We start from the raw sequence: 24,055 nt of genomic DNA on the forward strand, positions 1-24,055 counted from the left end.
GACCGGACGCGGTGAAACTTCGGAAATGGTGTCGAAAAGACTTGGACGCATTACGTGGCTATTATTTTTGTCTCACATATGGATAGCTAAGAGCTGGGATACTGATGATCTTGAACTTTTTGATCTGGTTGAAGAGGTCAACCGAAACTTCTATGAAGTTTTAGGCGTAGACCAGGTATTGTCACAAATTTAACATTATATTGTGATTACCATAAGGTAATTTTGTCCATTTGGGTGATCCTTTTCGGAATTTTGTTTCTGGAGCGATTAAAAGTGATTATTTTTGCTTCTTTAAAAGAAATTTGCAAAATGGAAAATGCAAAAAATGAAAAAATGAAAAAATTTGCGTCCCCTCCCCCTTAAAAAAATGATGGTGGCCATACACCTTATCGCCATTTCAGCATTTGTCTGCCATTGTATGTATGTATGTACGAAGATCCCTCTGTGAGCGGAGCACCCCTCGATTGTTGCGAGGGTACAGTGGAATCTGTGTACACTCCCTATCAGGATTAATGGAGATGTGTCACTAACTTATATACTTCTACTTCTATGTGGTTAATCTGCAGTTGGAAAATCCATAACGCAAATATACTGTGCGCGTGTGTCAACCAGTACACGCCAAGTTAAAAATAACACAAACTTTGTGTATTTACAGGAACAAAAACAAATCAAATTATGTGATGTTTGCAACAACTGTACAGGGTTAAAATCAGGCATCAATAGTTACGCCAGGAACTGCCACACACAGACCCGGAAGGCGACTGTTGTGGGAGCTTGGATGGCACTTTCAGGTAGTTGGTTCCAGTCAACAATTGTTCTTGGGATGAAACTGTATTTATACGCATCCATTGAAGTGCTGACTCTGGAAAACCTGTCTCTGTGGTATTGTCGGGTTGTTACAGTTGGTCTTCTGATGTAATCTGGAATAATGACTGATGCTTCTCCATATAGGATCTTATAAAGGAGTATGAGTCTGGCTCCTTGTCTGCGTGTTGCTAGTGTTGGCCAGCCAAGTGTCTGTAGGATGTTGGTTACAGTTCCTGGTTCCCGAGAATAAGTTGATGTTACAAATCGGGCAGCACTTCGTTGTACCATCTCGATTTGGTTAATATGGCACTTTTTATATGGGTCCCACACTGCAGATGCATACTCAAGGTGTGGTTGGACTAATGTTTTGTATGCACTCTCTTTTATGTCTTGTGGGCACTTATTTAAGTTCCTCCTTAAAAATCCAAGTGTTCTGTTGGCTTTTGATGTTGCTTTTGTTATATGATGGTCCCAATTCATGTCCTCTGATAGTTCTAAGCCGAGGTATGGGTAGTGCTGAACAGTTTCCAGGTAATGCCCCATCATATGGTAGTTGTGAACGACAGGGTTGCGTTTTCTGGTTACCCTAAGGATGAAACATTTTGCTGGATGGAATGTCATCTGCCAGCGTCTTGCCCATTCTACCAGTTGCGTAAGGTCTTGTTGTAGCTGCTGGCATGTACCTGAGTTGTGGACGCTTCTGTACAAAAGGGAGTCATCAGCAAACAGTCGTAGACTGGTACATGGCCATGGCCACCACCAGGACAATTCCAAACCCAATACAGAGGGAGTGTTAGGAGACACAGGGAAGTCTGTTATTATGGTGAATGAAACTGAAGAACCTCGTGGAAAACCACTGGGCTTCTTGGCGGGAACAGACAAACTGAAGAGATATCTATATAGATTGATCTCCAGGTCAAAGTCGGGGACCACTTTGACCAACCATGGCCCCCAAAGTACCCATTCTAGTTTAATCTCCGGTCTAGGTCCCAGAGATGTGTGTGGGAGGATGAAAATCACCCTACTAATGGTACTGAATTTCCAGCGCCCCGAGTCAGGATCGAACCCGGGACCTTCAGCACTGCAGCCATCAGTCTAAACCACTAGGCCATGAACCAACATTTAGAAAACTGGTCATCAAAAGGCTCCACGTACAGTTTTGACATCACATTCAAAATATATGACTTCACAATTGAAAAGTAATTGTACAGTTGCTATATGACGTCAATAGATTTAATGGCACAGATTTTTAAATAATGATTCATGTAAAATGTATTGGCCTTGCCAATTAGTGGTTGCCATACTTAAATCTGATATCGTGTCTGTTCGGTCCCATACAGGTTAGCAATCTACACATTCGACCCCTGAGTTTATTCATACCCAATTTTTATTCAAGGATATTTGGAATGATTAGATGCATACCTGCCAACTTTTAAAAATGCCCACGGGGGTTTAAGGGTGCGACAACAATTTCAAAGGTTACAATTCTTTGCGACGACTTTGTTGCACGTGCTGTTTTGTAGTCTAGAAAAAGTGTCATATTTGTAAGATGAGCTTACATGCCTTTTTCTTAAGTTTATTTGCATGATTCTAGTTATTATATCAGCAGAAAATATGAACATGTAGCTGTAAGACCAGGAATTATTTTCATGTGTAAGGATACTAAATAGTTGTTGACTTTTCCAATTTAAAATTATACACAAAGAAGGACCTTTATCAAGTTAGGAACAACACCTAGGGATCCCCTCTCAATGTTAGGACATTAAAAACCACTTTTAAGTACATCTGATGTCTTGAAGGATGTATACATGTACAACAAATTCAATTATGAATCAAAATATATTTTCATGACTAAAAAGTCATATATTTTTTTAATTTTTTTTTGAGGGTTGGGGGGATTTGATAGTGCAGGTAAATTTTTGTAGAGGTAGTCTATCGCCCTATTGAGTTATATATAATGTATATTAGACATCTAGAATATTTTTTGCCTATCATATAATTTTAAAAGTAATGGTATAATTTAACAGTTCAATAACATTTAAAAATAATAAATGGCTATGAGTATGAAAGGATTACTAGGTTTATCAACCATATTCCTAATAATTTCCTCAGCGGATTGAATTGGGAATCATTATTGACTGCTTCTGGAAACTCTCACATGCTTTTCAATTAATTTCTGTGATGTTTATCATGCATTTCTGGAAATTTGTTTGAAAACTACAACACAGTGTGGTTTTACCGCAAGTGATTTTATACTTTTAACAAAATTGTTGAGGAGCAATCATGAATTAAGATTCAACATGTTTTGAAAGACATAAACTAGATGAATGATAATTGTTGAACAATGAGTTAAGAAATTTTGTATTTGGTTGCCTGTAAATCATTATCTTAAAGTTCAAAGAAAGACAAAATTTTAATAGTTCTTGACTGTATTTCTTCTGCTGAAGTATATGATAAAAAGATCATTACATGTCATTTTTCATAACAGACCCTTTATTGGCCCTGGTTCATGATATCATGACCTAGGTCCGATAAAGGGTCTGATATGAAAAATGCCATGTAATAACCTATACATATAGTATAAAGTATACAGCAATTTTTGAAAGCTTTGTGCAATAGATTTTTATGCTTAGTTCATGAGACAAAAATTTGAACTTTAATCAGAGGTGGATTTAAGGGCCCCCCTCCTTTTCTGGGCAAAATTTGGTTGATTCTGTAGGGAATCACTGAAGCATGATCGGAGCAGGCCCCCTCTTAGGCAGTCAGTGGGCTCCCACTCATGAAAATTTCTAGGTCCACCACTGCTAATTAACAATGTAGTAACACACCAGAGAAATTCTGTTATGGCATGTTTTGACCTCTCAAAACTAGAGAATTTAAGATTGATTTTTTTAATAACTTGTATAGGTAAATTTTGATAGAAGATTTAGGGTAGCTAAATCAAACCTTGAAAATAAAATCAAAATTTTATAAATTTTACCTATACTTCTACATGTTCTAGTAGATATTACTTGAAGTAAATAAAAATGACTAGACATCATAGGAAAGGTGTGCTGATGTAAGTGGTCCCTTAACACATTAAGTCAAAATGTTAAATAAAAATGACTAATTGGAGAACATATCAAACTTTTTTTCCAAACTGATCCTTACCTTGATCCTTTGATGAAAACAACTTGTCTCTTTGTAAAATTATTAATTTCATCTTTATCTGGTGCTCTTCATTGTATATCTCTTTAAAGTAAAACTTAATTTAAAACTGGACATTGTAAGGAATACAATATAGTATAGACACTGTATTTTAATATATTTTGTGACACTCAGTTCCCCTATAACATGTTGACGTGATGAGTAATAGCTGTTACTACCTCAATGTTTGTGTTAGAGATTCCAAAATATCAAGTATTATCCTAGGAATAATAACAATTAACTGATGGTAAAGTGAGGAAACTCAAGACTTTCCCCTGAAGAAACAGTGATTGATTACAGCACATGGCACAGGAGTTGTTACATGTAGTTGTAAGTAAGTAAAGTAAATATATCTGTGGTGGAATTTCCCTGATTTTTATGCAGATTATTAGTGTTGATATAAGTGAATTTTACTTTATTTTTAGGCTGCAAGTAGCTCAGAAATCAGAAAGGCCTACAGAAAACTTTCCTTGCAGCTTCATCCAGATAAAAACAAGGACCCGGATGCTGAAGCCCAATTTAGACAGGTAAATTAGTAAATGATTACTTTGGGAACATTGTAGATGATAACTACAATGTAAATAAATGTAGCTACAAAACCATTTTAACAAGGCAGTCAAGTTCCAGCATATTCACTTATGTTTTCATCAAGTAGCTGTGGTGTTATTTTAGTCATTATATTATGATACATATACTTATAATACACAAAATATTGATAACAGAATATATATTGTTATCAAAAACAGCAATTGTTGCTGCATGTGTTGTCCAGTTATGATATGAAAGTGTATGTGAAAAATATGTAATTAAATTCCAGGTTTACGAAGAAAAAACTTTTAATTTCTTATGTTATTAAGGTGGTATGGGTGTCTTTCGCCATCTTGGATTGTAAAAAACAGAGAATCTAAGGTCCATATTTTCTATCAATATAGCAAAATTTGATGCAGGAATGCAGATATTTAATGTGAATTTTCGTTTAAAAGAATCAATTTATAAGAATATAACTTAGAAATAAAAATATTTTTACAAGTGTAGATTAGTTTTGGTTGTTTTTGAATATTTTCAAATTGGCATTTTAAGGGGAGGTAACTCTAAAACAGTGCATTTTCTGAAGGAATCTACATGAAATTTTCCTATTTTGTCTTTTAGCCGAAAAAAACGTACGGTGACCCTATCTTTTCTTTTGATTTTCTCAAAGCATTGTCTGAAAGCAATCTTTTCCTAATTTATTTTACAATTCTATCATTTTGTTTAGTTTCTATTCACAAAATGGTGTTTTTTCCTGTATAATCCATACAAAATTTGTCATTTTGTCACAACCTGTATCTTGAGAAAATGTGCGGTGACCTATCAGTTTTATACGACCGCAAATTTTGAAAAAATTTTCGTCGTATATTGCTATCACGTTGGCATCGTCGTCGTCGTCGTCGTCCGAATACTTGTTTTCGTACTCTTACTTGAGTAAAAGTGAATATAAATCTATAAAATTTTATCACAAGGTTTATGACCACAAAAGGAAGGTTGGTATTGATTTTGGGAGTTTTGGTCCCAACATTTTAGCAATTAGGGGCCAAAAAGGGCCCAAATAAGCATTTTCTTGGTTTTCGCACTATAACTTTAGTTTAAGTTAATAGAAATCTATGAAATTTTGACACAAGGTTTATGACCACAAAAGAAAGGTTGGGATTGATTTTGGGAGTTTTGGTTTCAATAGTGTAGGAATTAGGGGCCAAAAAAGGGCCCAAATAAGCATTATTCTTGGTTTTCGCACAATAACTTTAGTTTAAGTAAATAGAAAATAATGAAATTTAAACACAATGTTTATGACCACAAAAGGAAGGTTGGTATTGATTTTGGGAGTTTAGGTCCCAACAGTTTAGGAATTAGGGGCCAAAAAGGGACCCAAATAAGCATTTTTCTTGGTTTTTTGTACCATAACTTTAGTATAAGTAAATAGAAATCTATGAAATTTAAACACAAGGTTTATGACCATAAAAGGAAGGTTGGTAATGATTTTGGGAGTTTTGGTCCCAACAGTTTAGGAATAAGAGGCCCAAAGGGTCCAAAATTAAACTTTGTTTGATTTCATCAAAATTGAATAATTGGGGTTCTTTGATATGCCGAATCTAACTGTGTATGTAGATTTTTAACTTTTGGTCCCGTTTTCAAATTGGTCTACATTAAGGTCCAAAGGGTCCACAATAAAACTTCGTTTGATTTTGACAAAAAATTAGTCGGTTGGGTTCTTTGATATGCTGAATCTAAAAATGTACTTAGATTCTTGATTATCGGCCCAGTTTTCAAGTTGGTCCAAATTGGGGTTTAAAATTAAACTTTGTTTGATTTCATCAAAAATTGAATAAATGGGGTTCTTTGATATGCCAAATCTAACTGTGTATGTAGATTCCTCATTTTTGGTCTTGTTTTCAAATTGGTCTACATTAAAGTCCAAAGGGTCCAAAATTAAACTTAGTTTGATTTTAAAAAAAATTTAAAACTTGGGGTTCTTTGATATGCTGAATCCAAACATGTACTTAGATTTTTGATTCTAGGCCCAGTTTTCAAGTTGGTCCAAATCAGGATCTAAAATTATTATATTAAGTTTTGTGCAATAGCAAGTCTTTTCAATTGCACAGTATTGTGCAATGGCAAGAAATATCTTATTGCAAAATATTGTGAAATAGCAATTTTGTTTTTAATTACAGTTATCTTTCTTTGTCCAGAATAGTAAGCAAGAAATATCTAATTGTAAGATTTTTTTTTATTTGGAGTTATCTTTCTTTGTCCAGAATCAACTTAAATCTTTTTTATATATACAATATACAATGTATATTCACTTTTTACTCCCAACTGATAAATTAAAATAATCTTTACCATTCAGTGATAACAAGCAGTTTTTTTACAGCTTAATATTTTATGATGTATTTAAATGAGTAGTAATTGTTGCAAACTCCATTAGAAATTTTAATTGAGATTAGTTTTGGAATAAGGGAAAGGGGGATGTGATTAAAAAAATTGGGTCCAATTTTCTCATTTGAAATTTCATAAATAAAAAGAAAATTTCTTCAAACATTTTTTTGAGAGGAATAATATCCAACAACATAGTGAATTGCTCTAAGAGAAAACAAAAATTTTAATTTCATTAGAACACATTCATTCTGTGTCAGAAACCTATGCTGTGTCAACTATTTAATCACAATCCAAATTTAGAGCTGAATCCAGCTTGAATGTTGTGTCCATACTTGCCCCAACCGTTCAGGGTTAAACCTCTGCGGTCGTATAAAGCTACGCCCTGCGGAGCATCTGGTTATAATAGTTTTGAACAAGTATCAATAGATACTACATTTTGACAAAGTATGAACAAATTCTATCATTTTTATTTTAGACTCCCATACCACCTTAAATATTTAGTTAAAAAAATAATTTATAAAAAATAAACTCAAAGGTTAAAATAATTTATATTATAACACAAAGGTTCATATGTTATTTATTCATGTAATTACATGTAATGTTGAAACATATTGTTTTAGTTTTTTAATTAATACATTAGTCATTGATTTTTATGGTGACAGATTGGATTGTTATAATATATGTACATGTCTATTAACAAGAATTTCTATTTATATCAGCTTATTAGATTAGTATGAAAATATCCATAAATTTTCCTGATTTAAAAAAAAATATTTTCCAACTTTTTTTGTTTTCTATAAACATCAAGTATGAAGATCATATGAACTATATATTATAATAGTATTAAGTTTAAGTAGAAAATCTACAAAAAAAATGGTTGTATATTGGTATCATGTAGGTGGCAGCTGCGGCATCGTCCAAAGATGGATGGTTTCCAGATAATAACTTTAGTATAAGTAAATAGAAATCAAAATTTTTTTAACACAATTTTTTAACCACAAAAGGAAGGTTGGGATTGATTTTGGGTGTTATGGTTCCAATGGTTTAGAAATAAGGGGGCCAAAGGGGCCCAAAACAAGTATTTATCTAGTTTCAGGACAGTAAGTTGTTTATAAGTATTTCAATTGCTCTGATATTGTACCACAATGTTCATACCATAAAGTAGAAAGTTTTCAGGGTTATGGGACGAACAGTCTAGGAATTAAGGGCCAAAAAGGTCCCAAAAACAAGCATTTTTGTAGTTTCAGACAATAACTTATGTATAACTGTATGGATCTCTCTGACATTGTATCACAAGGTTCCATATAACATAGGGAAGGCTTTGATTTTGTTTGGGGTTAATATCCCTGAACATTGAGGAAAAAAGGGCCAAAAAGAAGCATTTTTCTAGAATACAGGCAATAACTTGGGTTTAAGACTTTAAGTGAGTGGATCTCTCTGAAATTATGCTACAAGGTTTCTTATTTACATAGGAAATGCTGAAATTGAGTTTTGGGGTTCTTGCTCTAAGATTTGAGAGAGGTTTCAACAAGTGAGGGGTAAAAAAAGGGCCCCAAATAAGCATGTAGTTTTCAGTCAATAACTTGTGTTTAATTGCATAAATCTCCCTGTTTTTATACCACAAGTTCCATACTACAAAGGGATTGTTATTGGGGGTTATGGCTCAAATCATTAAGCAATTAGGGGCAAAAAAGAGGGAAATCAAGGGGTTTTCTGGTTAAAGGACAATTTAGACAATTTAAAAGCAGTGTAAGGGAGGTAATGCAATTAAAATTTAAAGAATACTGTCATATATATATGTTTGATTACTTGATTACCTCCCATACACTGTTTGTTTTCAAAAGTTTAAAGAAGAAATCTTCAATTGCACAGTATTGTGCAATAGATTTGTTAAATCTTTGACCACATTTATATTGTGACAAAAACCTATATTATGTCAAAACTTTTATCACAATCCAAATTCAGACAGTATCAACCTTGAATATTGTGACCAAATTTGCCCCAACTGTTCATGGTTAGACCACTGCGGTTGTATAAAAGTGCACCCTGTGGAGCACATGGTTTACTCATGGTATTATGGGAAAACAGTTGAATTCCTAATGGAATTTATAACATTTAAATCTTAAGTTCCTTAAAGTCTGATTTCTAATCTGTGTACTGCAAAGGTCTTTTATATATGACAAAGGTTTTCATATTAAACTTAAAGTGACTTATATTTTCATCTAGCTTGTTGGTGTGTATGAAGTGCTCAAAGATGAAGAAAAGCGTAAGAGGTAAGAAAACTTCAGAAATTTAATTTCAGAATTTTAATGCTTTTTTAGCTCACCTGGCCCGCAGGGCCAAGTGAGCTTTTCTCATCACTTGGCGTCCAGCGTCGATAACTTTTACAAAAATCTTCTCCTCTGAAACTATTGGGCCAAATTAAACCAAACTTGGCCACAATCATCATTAGGGTATCATCTAGTTTTAAAATGTGTGGCGTAACCCGCCAACCCACAAATATGGCCGCCATGGCTAAAAATAGAACATAGGGGTAAAATGCAGTTTTTGCCTTATAACTCAAAAACCAAAGCATTTAGAGCAAATCTAAAAAGGGCCAAGTGAGCTTTTCTCATCACTTTGCGTCCAGCGTCCGGCGTTAGCTTTTACAAAAATCTTCTCATCTGAAACTACTGGGCCAAATCAAACCAAACTTGGCCACAATCATCATTTGGGTATCTAGTTTAAAAATGTGTGGCATGACCAGCCAAACCAACCAAGATGGCCGCCATGGCTAAAAATAGAACATAGGGGTAAAATGCAGTTTTTGGCTTCAAACTCATAAACCAAAGCATTTAGAGCAAATCTGACAGGGGGTAAAATTTGTTTATTAGGTCAAGATCTAGCTGCCCTGAAATTTTCAGATGAATTGGACAACCTGTTGTTGGGTTGATGCCCCTGAATTGGTAATTTAGGGAAATTTTGCTGTTTTTGGTTATTATCTTGAATTTTATTATAGATAGAGATAAACTGTAAACAGCAATAATGTTCAGCAAAGTAAGATTTACAAATAAGTCAACAAGACCAAAATGGTCAATTGAGTCCCTAAGGAGTTATAATTGTCCTTTATAGTAAATTTTTAACAATTTTCATAAAATTTGTAAATTTTTAATAACATTTTCCACTAAAATTACTGGGCCAAGTTCATTATCTATAGAAATAATTGTAAGCAGCAAAAATGTTCAGTAAAGTAAGACATCACCATCACCGAAACACAATTTTGTCATGAATCCTTCTGCATCCTTTGTTTAATATTCACAAAGAACAATACATGAGCGACACAGACTTCAGAGCCTCTAGTTTAGATATGTAAACTATTCTGGATTTTTTTATTAGACATGAACAGAAGCTTCTTACAATCAAAAGATAGTACTGAATATTTTTTTTTCACAATTTTGTTGAGCCTGCGATTAACAGCAAAAGTAGGCGAGATACTGGGTCCATGGAACTCTTACGATTTTTTTTTGGTTTATTTATTGAGGTGTAAAAGCATTAACCAAAGTTCATTTTAAATGAAGCCCAGAAGATCATAAGATTATCCAGGAGTAAATTTGGAAAAAAAAATCCTGGTTATCTGTATTTTACTTCTAAATGGACCTAGGTTTTCTGCAAGTTAACATAACATTCACTTTGTGGTTAAAGTTAACTTTCTTAAAATATTCTGTATGTGTATCCAAACTTGTTTATCCGTATTTTATCTTTTGTCTTCAGTATATTATTTGTTTTGGTTCGCTTTAGGTATCATCTTGTCCTTGAAAATGGGTTACCAGATTGGAGACAACCTATATATTACTACAGACGAGCTCGTAAGATGGGAATGTTTGAGTTACTGGGATTATTATTTAGTATTCTTACTCTTGGTCATTACATTGTTTTATGGGCTTCATATGCAGAAAGAAAATTTACAGTCGTAAGTAGCATCCTTGTTAATGTACATGTTTTTGGATATCACAGATTAACTAACAAACTTGACACAGAATTGGCAGTGAATAATTGAATTAGCTTTGATGATACCAAACGAATGCAACTTTATTTTTAATCACAAGGAAAGAAGAGAAGAAAGCAAACATTACAGCAATTTATAATTTATATTCTGTTTTTAAAGTTAGAAACCAAACAAAAGACTTGACTACCGGTATCTATTTGGATTCTGATTTAAAATTATCTGAAGTGTAAAAAGCATAATTAATGTGTCTTATGAGTAAAACTGTTTAAAACTTAAACTATGATGAGTTTATCCTTTTCACCAATGTTCACACCACTGATATTTTATTCAACATTGTAATGTACAAATATTTCTGTTATATGCCTGTAAATGTACAAAAAAAAAGGTCCTATCATATGTTGTTGGGTAGCAAAAAATTTATGTGACAGTTATTGGGCTAAATTACAGAATCGTAACTGTATAAAGCTGCAAGATTGATTATTTTCGTGTTTACCTATTAATAGTTTATTTGTTTTATACTGTATTGGAGAGTTTATACTTTTAATGCTTCTATATCTTGGTATATAAATAAAGGCATGCACATCATACGTATGTAACTCTTTGGTTGAAATCTTTTTATTTCCTGTTGTAGTCTGAAAACTTCACTGATAGAATGAAGAAAATGGAATCAAAGAATAGAAAAATCCGAGGGAAACTTGAAGATCAGATTGAGGAGGAGATGGAATTAGCCCTTCAGTTAGTTCCTAGACCAACATTGTCAAAGCTATGGCCAGTTAGACTTACTTTAGCAATAATCAACCTTATAAGGATTTCCCCTACGCTAATAAGACAACTAGTAGAGTATATAAAACACAGACAAGAATTAAAGAAGATAGAAGAACAAGAATCTGAAGAGGAAGAGGAGACTGATGGTAAGATTTTTATATACGAGATATTACTAAAAAAACACAATAATTACTGAAAAAGAAGATTTTATTTCATTAATTGGTAATTTTAAAATTTAAAGCTAGACCTGAACAGATTAACTTCATGAACTTTGTTTAGGTAAAAAAAGCCATATGTGCTGTCTGAAGTTCTTTAGGGACTACAGAATGTGCTGTCTGAAGTTCTTTAGGGACTACAGAAAACCTTAGTACATATAGTATAAAAATATTTTGTACTTGTGTATCAATAAACAGAAATTTCTCTACAGTTTCTTTGGTTTACTATTTGATTCCTTCTATATATACAAATTTAGATGTTGTGAAGAAGGTGAAAAGAAAAGTAAAACAAGAGTTTCCAGAGTACATCCCACAGACTGACGGTCCAGTTGTATATACACCTATTGGATATGATGATGATGAACAGAACTTACAGGTTGTGGAGAAAAAGGTAACACTACTGTCAAGTTAGATTTAAACAGCTCTATCAAAATTATTTTCAAAATAAAATTTAGAATTTTTCTCAAACCACTTCGGATTAAAAGTTTTTCAATCTATAGAGTTTAGCTGTAAAAAAAACAGAAAAATTTTATTTGAAAGCATAATGACATAATTATGCCCTGAAAATTATACCATAGAAAATGTCCCAAATTGTTATTGGGAAAAACATGTATTTATTTGGTGTTACTACAATGTTTTTTAAACTCATTTCAAAATAATATTTTTTTTTAAACAAATTTATTTTTGATATTCAAGACCATGAATCTAGAATTTTATCACACAATTTTCGCAATATCTTAATCAAAGGACCAAAAGTTATGGTATTTTTTTTCTTCAAATTTTTCAAATTCATATCAGATATCACAACAAGAAAGAACATGTTTTATACAGGTTTTTTTTGTATCCAGTGCATAGAATTTAATACCTGTTTTTGGAAAAGCTTTTCAAAATGGATTTTTTTTTGTCTGACTTGCAACACTCAATATGTATTTCAGCCTGATTAAATCTAATTGTTGCTGCACTATATATATTTAACAGCTAGTGACATCATCTGATTAGATTTGTTGAATGTTAACTACATAAACACATCACAAAAAACTTGAATTGTATTTCAAATAGCACCTTTTTTATAGGGAAAATGGAGCCAAGAAGAGATGGCCAACTTAGCTAAGGCTGTAAGTAAGTTTCCTGGAGGTACACCTGGGAGATGGGAAAAGATTGCTGTTTTTATGGAAAGACCTGTTGCAGAGGTAATATATAGTTTATCAATAATATTATAGTAATCAGAAGCTCTCTTGACTTGAACTTTTCAATGGTCTTATGGATTATATCTACCATACAAGTATATGATAGGATATCTGGTCAGATTGCTTATGAGTATTATATTTAACTGTATAACTTTTTACATGAAAAATGCCAATATATTTATGATTAAACCTTATTAGCAGAACTCAGTTGTATCTATTATAGGACTATTTATATATATATATATATCATACTAGTTTAGATTAAAAGAGATAAGAATGTTAAAAACCAAAATAAAAATAGTTTTTCTGGTTATAATCCATAAATATAGAATGAATTTTAATGGTAAAAATTGTATGACAAATAGGAGTTGTACACAAATATGCCAACGTTTACAGTGTTAAGTTATTTAACTTATTTACACAAGTTTATTTTGGTGTGAGCATTTTCAGGATATTGAACATAGGTACCCAAAATGAAATTATAATTTTTGTCGAGCCTGCAACTTTTGTTGCAGAAAGCTCGACATAGGGATAGTGATCCGGCGGCGGCGGTGGTGTTAGCTCACTTCTTAAAAGCTTTATATTTTAGAAGGTAGAAGACCTGGATGCTTCATACTTTGTATACAGATGCCTCATGTTACGAACTTTCCGTCAGTCACATGTCCAATGTTCTTGACCTCATTTTCATGGTTCAGTGACTTCTTGAAAAAAAAGTTAAGATTTTTTGTAATGTTAAATTCTCTCTTATTATAAGTAATTGGATAACTATATTTGGTATGTGCCTACCTTGCAAGGTCCTCATGCCTGTCAGACAGTTTTCACTTGACCTCGACCTCATTTCATGGATCAGTGAACAAGGTTAAGTTTTCGTGGTCAAGTACATATCTCAGATACTATAAGCAATAGGTCTAGTATATTCGGTGTATGGAAGGACTGTAAGGTGTACATGTCCAACTGGCAGGTGTCATCTGACCTTGACCTCATTTTCATGGTTCAGTGGTTATAGTTAAGTTTTTGTGTTTTGGTCTGTTTTTCTTATACTACATGCAATAGGTCTACTATATTTGGTGTATGGAATGATTGTAAGGTGTACATGTCTAGCTAACACTTGTCATCTGACCTTGACCTCATTTTCATTGTTCAGTGGTTATAGTTAAGTTTTTTAGTTTTGGTCTGTTTTTCTTATACTGTATGCAATAGGTCTACTATAATTGGTGTATGGAATGATTGTAAGGTGTACATGTCTAGCTGACAGGTGTCATCTGACCTTGACCTCATTTTTTTATGGTTCAGTGGTCAAAGTTAAGTTTGTTAGTTTTTGTCTATTTTTCTAATATTTTATGCATTAGGTCATCTATATTTGTTGTATGGACATATTTTATGATCTTTATGTCTGTTACGCTGGTTTTATTTGACTTTGACCTCATTTTCACGGTCCATTGCTGAGTTTTAAGTGTTTGTGTGTTTTGGTCTGTTTTTCTTTATTTATAAGCAATAAGTCAACTATATTTGTTGTATTGAAGAATTGTTAGCTGTACATGTCTGCCTGGCATAGTTCATCTGACCTTGACCTCATTTTCATGGTTGATTGATCAATGTTTCCTTTTCTTGGTTAATGTTGAGTTTATGTGACAGTTGTAATAAAGCTTTACATTTAGGTCTATCAAGATAGTTTCAAGGATTAGTAAAGAAGGCGAGACATTTCAGTGTGTGCACTCTTGTTAAAATTATTTGATATTTAAACTTATATTATATTTTTAGGTGACAGCCAAAGCCAAAACATTGAAAGGATCTTATAACATTACAGCAAATACCAGTTTACAAGGTCAGCATTTCATTTGATTTTCTCTTTTAAATTTCTAAAAAAAAAAATGTTTTACAAACAAAGACATGTTATTTTATTGCTAGATATTCTGACACCATTTCGGATTTTATTTTAAATGAACTATTGTTGAAATTAAATTCATAACAATTTATTATGACTTAACACATCTCTCAGTGCAAATGAAAGTAGTATATCTGGCCAAGTGAAGCAAGTTGAAATGTTACAGAATTGCAGGTTTATTTGCTGTTCAAATTTGGGTTAAATTCAAACTGTGCGCAGCTGGGCCGGACAATAAAGTGTCATATATTTTTGTTCCATTATGGAAGATAACAAACACATATTCATTCAACAAACATTTAAATTTCAATGACATTCACAATTTATTCAACTGCCTTGTTCAAGTTTACTTCCATACATGTATAATTTCACTTTGTATTTATACTATCCACTGTTACATTGTGAAATAAACATTTTTTTGTCACAACAGTTTAGGAATTAGGGACCAAAAAGGGGCACAAATAAGCATTTTTCTTGGTTTTCACACAATAACTTTAGTATAAGTAAATAAATATCTTTGAAACTTAAACACAAGGTTTATGACCACAAAAAAAAGGTTGGGATTGATTTTTGGAGTTTTGGTCCCAACAGTTAAGGGGTTCTTTGATATGCTGAATCTAACCATGTATTTAGATTCTTAACTTTTTGTCTCGTTTTCAAATTGGTCTACATTAAGGTCCAAATCATCCAAAATTGAACTTTATTTGATTTCATCAAAAATTGATTTTTTTGGGGGTTCTTTGATATGCTGCATGAATATATTAAACCATGTATTTAGATTTTGGATATTGGACCATAATAGGTAAATGTACAATTTTATTCTAAGTTCTTAGACTACATTCATTCTGTGTCAACTTTTTTCACAATTCAAATTCAGAGCTGTATCAAGATTGAATATTGTGCCAATACTTGCCCAAACATTTCAGGGTTTTGACCTCTACAGTTGTATCAAGCTATCTTAAATCTATTTAAAATTTATTGTAAAATCTTAGATACTAAATATTCAGAAATTTATTTGGTACACTGTTGCATTCCCATCAAATCCATTAAACTTATAGAATCAGGTATTTTTATGTAAGTACTAATGTTCTTCTGCTTTACAATGTATAGAATTGTGCTATTTCAGGTGGAATGTTGAAACAGCCAAAGAAATCTCAAACAATTACAGATGAAATGATATCTCAAAATGAAGAATTACCTACTGTTGATGGAGATATAGGTGATAGTCAGGTTAGACAAAGGAAAAATAAAAAGACTGCCAATAAAACAGTCAAAGATAATAGTGAACCAGGAGGGAGAGTCTCAGAACATACAGATAGTAGTAACTCAAAACAAAAAATTACAAGTAATGGTAAGATTAACTCTCTACCAAATGGAACTGATGTATCATCAACTCTATCTAAATCAGGTAGTGCTGCTAAATTGACTGATGATTCAGATGGATGGAATAAAAATCTACAAACCATATTAGAATGGGCATTGAGACAACATCCCAAAGGTACAGACCAAAGATGGGACAAAATAGCACAGCATATACCAGGAAAATCTAAGGTAATATTATTGTTCTTTAATGCTACTTATCAATCAATTTCTGAATGATGCAAGGAATTATTATTATTATTTATATTCACATTTTAATATATGATATTTAATTATAAACTATTTTTTTTTCATAATGAAGGAAAGGAGTTCTAGGTTTCATAACAAGTGATAATTGGATATCGCTTTTTTTTGCATAGCAATATAATATTTTCCACAGAAAGTAACCAAAAGTTAGCGTGCAATAAATTCTAATATTGCACTAGTGCAATAAATCTTCAAAATCCATGACGTCATCAACGACAAAATCTTAGTTTAAACCAATTTTTACTTTCAAATATTATATTGCTATACAATAAAAGGGTTATTGCATGAATCTTGGGAAATATTGTCCCTCATATATATATAGAACATATATTGCACCCGCAAGCTTGTGCAATATGAAATTCCACTCTGGACAATATTCATGCAATAACCCTATAATATCAACTTAAAACATTTTATTTCAATATAATACTAAACAAGCCTTTGGCAAGGTTATTATTACTATTTAAATTAAATAACTAGAGTTAATATCAAGCATTATCGCTATTTTGTGCATTTTTCCTTTGATCTTTTTTTGTGATAATTTTCATATCATGCTTCTCGCTTGAGATGGAAAAAATTATCGCTAGAAACTAAGGAGGCCACGTGGCGTTGCTAACGAAATTGACATGAAATTGACATAGGTAAAATAGCGATAAACAGATTATCATTGGTCATCTCAACTCAATTGCTTTTGTGACTTTCGCTGTACCAGCTCAAGCGAGAAAATCAATCTCGTTGAGATGATCAACGATAATCTATAATTATCGCTATTTTGTGCATTTTTCCTTTGATCTATTTTTGTGATAATTTTCATATCATGCTTTTCGCTTGATATGGAAAAATTATCGCTAGAAACTAAGGAGGCCACATGGTGTTGCTAACGAAATTGACATTGAAATTGACAACGTCGTCATAGGTAAAATAGCGATAAACAGATTATCATTGGTTATCTCAACTTGATTGCTTTTCTCACTTTCGCTGTACCAGCTCAAGCGAGAAAATCAAGTGTCGTTGAGATAATCAATGATAATCTATAATTATCAAAATTCTCACAAGTTGTTAATTTTTTTTATCTTATGGTCAACACTGTCATTGTGTTGAAATAAAAATCCCTTGAATGATTGATATAGTCTTTTGCACATACCAGTATGATGTCATATGTTCCGACAATCAAATTTTAAAACACTTAATCTCATATCACTTTTTCATATATATCTCTTCATCCAAGAAATGGATAACAGGCCACAACCATAAGAGAATGAAAATTCCAATTATTTCTTTCATGTTGAACCCATTTGAATTATTTTGAATGAATGTAAATTATCAGTGTCATAATATAATTTGTTTTTTTATTATTATTCCAGGAGGAATGTATAGTCAGATTTAAATATTTAGCTGATCTAGTCAAGAAGAAGAAAGAACAAAACACACAAGAACAATAATATCTAATGAAGTAAAGGGACAGTGCAACCCAAGAAAATCAGTATCTGTGTAATAAACAAAAGATTTTTTTACTTCAATCAAGAAATTTAGAAAGCCAAAGATACTCTTACGTACAGATGTTGAAGAGTTATTATAAATGCTGTTGACAGTTCTATTGGAGTTATTTATTTGGACTTCTGTCATACAATGTTGTATTAATAAATTTTTATAGAAGTTGTACAATGCTGTATTAATGACTTTTATGCCTCCTTGGTGAAGGGGCATTGCTTTTATCCTTGTTCGTCTGTCCGTCCTTTAGTCCTTACACCCCAAAGTTGGTTTCAGTTCTCTAACTTTAGTTTACCTCAATCAAATGTTATGAAACTTTTACACAATGCTTATTACCTCTAAATACAGATCAAGTTTGATTTTGGTGGTTTATCTGATCTAGAGTTATGCCCTTTACAAAGAAAAAATTCCAAAATTTTTTGGTTTCTGTTCTTTAATTTACCAGTACCGGTAAGTTTGCATCACCCAAATGTAATGAAACTCATACACAATGCTTCGTACCACAAAACTCAGATCAAGTACAAGTTTGGGTAGCATCACTTTGATTGTTCTTTTGTTATGTCCCTTTATAACTTTATATGATATGCAAGCAGGGGCATCATCATAGTCCCATGGACAAAATCCCCATTTATTACTTCTTCAAGAATTTTCTGATCACAGATCTTGTTCATTGTTTCTGTTAAAAACATTCACAACTTTTATAAACTTGAGAGATATTCAGCATGATATATGGTATAGACACTTGTCTATTGTTGAAGAAGGTGTCTTCTCCAGATGTCTGTTGATTATTTTTGCCCTCTAGATATCTTTTGGTTATATTTTGGTTTGGTGGCTGTGTCTTAGTTAAAAAAAAGTCGTTAGAATACAGATGGTTTCCGGATAATAACTTTAGTATAGATTAATAGAAATCAAAAAACATTTAACATGAGGTTTATAACAACTAAAGGAAGGTTGGGATTGATTTTGGGGGTTATGGCCCAACTGGTTAGGAATTAGGGGCCGAAACAAGCATTTTATTAGTTTCCAGACAATTAATTGTGTTAAAGTGGTTGAATCTATCTGAAATTATACCACAAATTTCCATACTACAAAGGGATGGTTAGGATTGACTTTTGTTTTTTTTTGGCTCAAACCATTTAGGAGTTGGGGGCAAAAAAGATTGGAGACCAGGGGTTTTCTGGTTAAAGGATAATTGAGATAATTTAAAAGCAGTGTAAGGGAGGTAATCCAAATCAGTTTATTAAAAGAACAATCTTTGATTACCTCCCTTACACTGCTTGTATATAATGTATTGAGAAAAGATGATTGTCTTTAGGTGATTAGCTGTCAATTTATTTTAGCAGTTACTATTAATTAATATTAATTTTAGCTTGACTAATCAAATCAAATATATTTTATTGTCAATTAAAGACGCCCATTACAGGCAGAATAATCACAAGTTAAATTTGGTACAATGATTACAAAATGATTACAATTATTGACTATGTATGTTATTTTATATTTTAAAGACTTTATTGATTTATTTTGATGGGTAGTTAATTATTCATGGTGGAAAACTCCATTAGAAATTTGAATTGAGGTACTGACCATATCTTAGGGGAAAGAATATTTTTGGGGATAAGGGTAAAGGGGAGGTGAAAAAAAATGGAGGGGGCACAGTTTTTCTCATTTCAGATTTCAGAAATTAAAAGAAAAGTTCTTCAAATATATTTTTGGAGAGGTATATATATATTCAACAGCAATGTGTATCGCATAAAATATTTTTTAAGTAAGGCAATCACACTAGATAAACAAATTGTGAATACTAATATTTTAAGGGTAATAACTCCTTTTTTGCCATATAAACTTATTTGTAGAACTTGCTTTGCTTTCTACACTTTATCTTTATCCATAATATTTAAGATGATAACCAAAAATTTCAAAATTTACTTAAATTACCAATTTAGTGGCAGCAACCAACACCAAACAATGGGTTGTTTTGTTCTTCTGAAAATATCAGAGCTGATAGGTCAAGACCTTGTGGAAGTTTTTTTGCATGTCAGATTTACTCTTCATGCTTTAGTTTTTGATATAAAAGCCCAAAACTGCATTTGACCCTTATGTTTTGTTTTAACCATGGCTGCCATGTTTATTGATGAATCAAAACTACAGATTAAGATATAAACAATATATACCTTAAGGAACATTCAGTTAAAGTTTAGAAGTTTCAGTGGAAAAGATTGTTAAATTTTAGCAAACATGATAAACAATTTGTGTAAAATTGTCTTTGAAGGGCCATTACACCTCAAAGATTTGGTCTTATTAACTTTTTAGTAGATCATACTTTGCTGTACATTATTGCTGTTTACAGTGTATCTATATCTATATTAAAATCGAAGATAATTACCAAATAAAAAACAAACAAAAAATAATCTTACAATTAACAAATATGGGTCAGCATCCAAACAATGGGCTGTCTGATTCGTCTGAAAATTTCAGGGCAGATATATTTTGACCTGATGAACAGTTCATATCCCATGTCAGATTTATTCTAAATGCTTTAGTTTCAGCGATAAAGGCCAAAATCTACAGTTTACACTGTGTTCTATTTTTAGCCATGGTGGGCATCTTGGTTGGCAGGCCAAGTCGTCAGACATATATTTTAAAACTAGATACCCAAAAATAATTGTGGTCAAGTTTGGTTGATTTTGGCCTTGTAGTTTCTGAGTAGAAGAATTTTTATCAACGAAAGCCAAGTAATGAAAAAAGCTCACTTAACCCTTTGGGCCAAGGGGGCTTAAAATACACTTTTTCAGATATAAGCTAAAGTAACCACTTATACAACAAATCTGGCAAGCTTGGATTCAATTGATTTAATTATTCTTGTGACTATCTAAAAATTCTTTATTATTTTAATCGGATTTCAAAGGGACATATCGGTAATTAATTTAGTGATGTACGGGTTTCTGTCAATTTGACAGCCTCTTGTTAGCCCCTTTAAATCATCTCATATTTTTTCAACAGAACGTTTCTGGAGTTCTGCATGATTTGTTTTTATTTTCTTAAATCTGTTCTTGTAGAGAAAAGTAAATATACTTTTTCATATGGTTGTAATGTAAAATTTACTTCGGCTGTTGGTCTTCTTGAATTTTACATAGGCACAATATATTTTATCTGTTCCAGCCTCAAATAAAAACACATGTAAAAAATCTTCACAGGAGTATATCAGGAAAGTTTCATTTCAATTGCTTCAATTGTTTAAATGAATCTTATTGTGACATTCTTTGGAATTTATACAAATTCGACCCCTTCTATTCCTTGACTTTTAATCAGAAAAAACTAACATACTCGGGCGCATAGCTACGTTTGTGTCAAAACGTCCGAGCGTGCACGTGTATTTTGGAAGGGGACATATTTTTATCCAAATAGATTAAAGAAACTGTTTAAAGTGCACGAGCGATTGCTTCGATGACTCTTATTGAAGATAAAAAAAAGTATGCATATCCTGCTCCACATGAGGTACCTTCGTGTTGCTCATATAGGTAAAAACTCAGTGATAAGTCTAATTCGGTAGGTCAAGGTTAAGGAAAAGAGGATGAATAGTGGTTACAACAATGGAACATGTCCGTCGTCATCTGTGAAACAGTCAACCAACTATATCGATTTAACATGTTCAGAGGGTTGCCCCCAGCTTCACCACTTTAATAGATTCCTTGTAAGGTAGCAACCTCATTCTAGGAATTCGGACATGGTGGGAAATGCAAGTTCTAAAATATCAACTGGGAGAACAAGGAACTGACCTTGACCTCATTTTCATGATTCGGTAGTTATAGTTAAGTTTTTGTGTTTTGGTCGGTTTATCGTAAACGGTATGCAATAGGTCTACTATATTTGGTGTGTATAATGATTGTAAGGTGTACATGTCCAATTTGCAGGTGCCATCTAACCTTGACCTCATTTTCATGGTTCAGTGGTCAAAGTTAAGTTTTAGAACTTCAGTGGTTTTTTTTTTATATTACTATATATGCAAAGGGAAACTATATTTGGTGTATGGAAATATTTTATGATGAACATGTTAGTCTCGCAGGTTTATTTGACCTTGGCGCCATTTTCACTGTTTATTATCGACTCCTAGGAGTGGATATTAAGAATTGAACGATGGACAATCAGTGCGTAAATTTTTCTTGCTACCTGATTGGAAGATATTACGAGACGTGCATAATCAAAGTTTATTGATTGGTTAGGACAATCCAAACCTAGTAAATGTCCTTCAATCCCGAAGAAAGGCTAATGCTTGTTTGCTTAGTGTAAGTTTTTGTGTGTTGGTCTGATTTTTCTTAAGCTATAAGCAATAGGGCAAATATTATGTTTTGTATATAATGATTGTAAGCTGTACATGTCTGCCTGGCATGGTTCATATGACCTTGACCTCTTTTTCATGGTATAATGGTCAAAGCCAATAATTCAACTCATATGGACCCATATTCATGATCATGCGTGTAAACTTCAATTTGACCCTTACCTGAGGATGGGTTTCAAATGTGTTTTGTTATTGAAAGGAAATAATGTAAACCTTAAAAAATGAAAAAATGCATCTACCGGGAAGAACCGATTCTGCTCACAAAAAGATCATTCAAAAATAAACTCACACATACCAGATTTAATTTCTGGGTGCCAGACGCGCGTTTCATCCAGGAAAAGACTTATCAGTGATGCTTGAATAAAAATGTTGGCCAAATAAACTACAAAATTTCGGAAGGTTTTGTCAAACACAGCTTTGATCAGCTTTACGAGAATCTATTCATGGTAAGTATTTTAGAAAACTTCCAAGATTTGAAAACAGTTTATTTATATGTATATGCATTGTAAAAATTTTAAGGATTTTATAACTTTGGATAGGTGTTTTAGTATGTTATAAATAAAAAATGAGAATTTTGAGTAGAATCGGTGAACATGCTTTTGGCATCTAAACTATTATCCGTTTAGAGTATAAAGATGAAACATCCAATCATTAATTTGTCACTGATGTCTCTCTATATTTTTTTTTGCAAATATTGAGAATAATCCACTGCCAAACATTTTAGGTGGAATTGCGAATAGTAAAGCAAAACGCCTTTTTAGCTCACCTGGCCCGAAGGGCCAAGTGAGCTTTTCTCATCACTTGGCGTCCGTCGTCCGTCGTCGTCGTCGTCGCTAACTTTTACAAAAATCTTCTCCTCTGAAACTACTGGCCCAAATTAAACCAAACTTGGTCACAATCATCATTGGGGTATCTAGTTTTAAAAATGTGTGGCGTGACCCGCCAAACCAACCAAGATGGCCGTCGTGGCTAAAAATAGAACATAGGGATAAAATGCAGTTTTTGGCTTATAACTCAAAAACCAAAGCATTTAGAGCAAATCTTACATGGGGTTAAAATAGTTTATCAGGTCAAGATCTATCTGCCCGGAAATTTTCAGATGAATCAGACAATCAGTTGTTGGGTTGCCGCCCCTGAATTGGTAATTTTATAGAAATTTTGCTGTTTTTGGTTATTATCTTGAATATTATTATAGATAGAGATAAACTGTAAACAGCAATAATGTTCAGCAAAGTAAGATTTACAAATAAATCAACATGACAAAAATGATTAGTTGACCTCTTTAGGAGTTATTGCCCTTTAAAGTCAATTTTTAACCATTTTTTGTAAATATTAGTAATCTTTTACAAAAATCTTCTTCTCAGAAACTACTGGGCCAAATTAATCCAAACTTGGCCACAATCATCATTGGGGTATCTAGTTTAAAAAATGTGTGGGTTGACCCGCCAAATCAACCAAGATGGCTGCCATGGCTAAAAATAGAACATAGGGGTAAAACATAGTTTTTGGCTTATAACCCAGAAACCAAAGCATTTAGAGCAAATCTGACATGAGGTAAAATTGTTTATCAGGTCAAGATCTATCTGCCCTGAAATGTTAAGTTGAATCAGAGAACCTGTTGTTGGGTTGCTGCCCCTGAATTGGTAATTTTAGGGAAATTTT

At 32.6% G+C, this 24,055-nt stretch overlaps 1 protein-coding gene across 1 annotated transcript; it reads left to right on the forward strand.

Moving 5' to 3' along the window:
• Positions 1-9: 9 nt before the first annotated feature.
• On the forward strand, positions 10-18,228 carry LOC134706534 (dnaJ homolog subfamily C member 1-like). Its single transcript, XM_063565555.1, has 10 exons — positions 10-175; positions 4,419-4,520; positions 9,130-9,176; positions 10,681-10,852; positions 11,520-11,799; positions 12,126-12,259; positions 12,942-13,058; positions 14,817-14,880; positions 16,064-16,488; positions 17,928-18,228. The coding sequence occupies exons 1-10, from the start codon at positions 26-28 to the stop codon at positions 18,003-18,005; spliced, it is 1,569 nt and encodes a 522-aa protein (XP_063421625.1). The 5' UTR covers positions 10-25; the 3' UTR covers positions 18,006-18,228.
• The last annotated feature ends 5,827 nt before the right edge of the window (positions 18,229-24,055 follow it).

The sequence above is a fragment of the Mytilus trossulus genome, chromosome 2 (genome assembly GCF_036588685.1).
Source record: "Mytilus trossulus isolate FHL-02 chromosome 2, PNRI_Mtr1.1.1.hap1, whole genome shotgun sequence".
NCBI classification, from domain to species: domain Eukaryota; kingdom Metazoa; phylum Mollusca; class Bivalvia; order Mytilida; family Mytilidae; genus Mytilus; species Mytilus trossulus.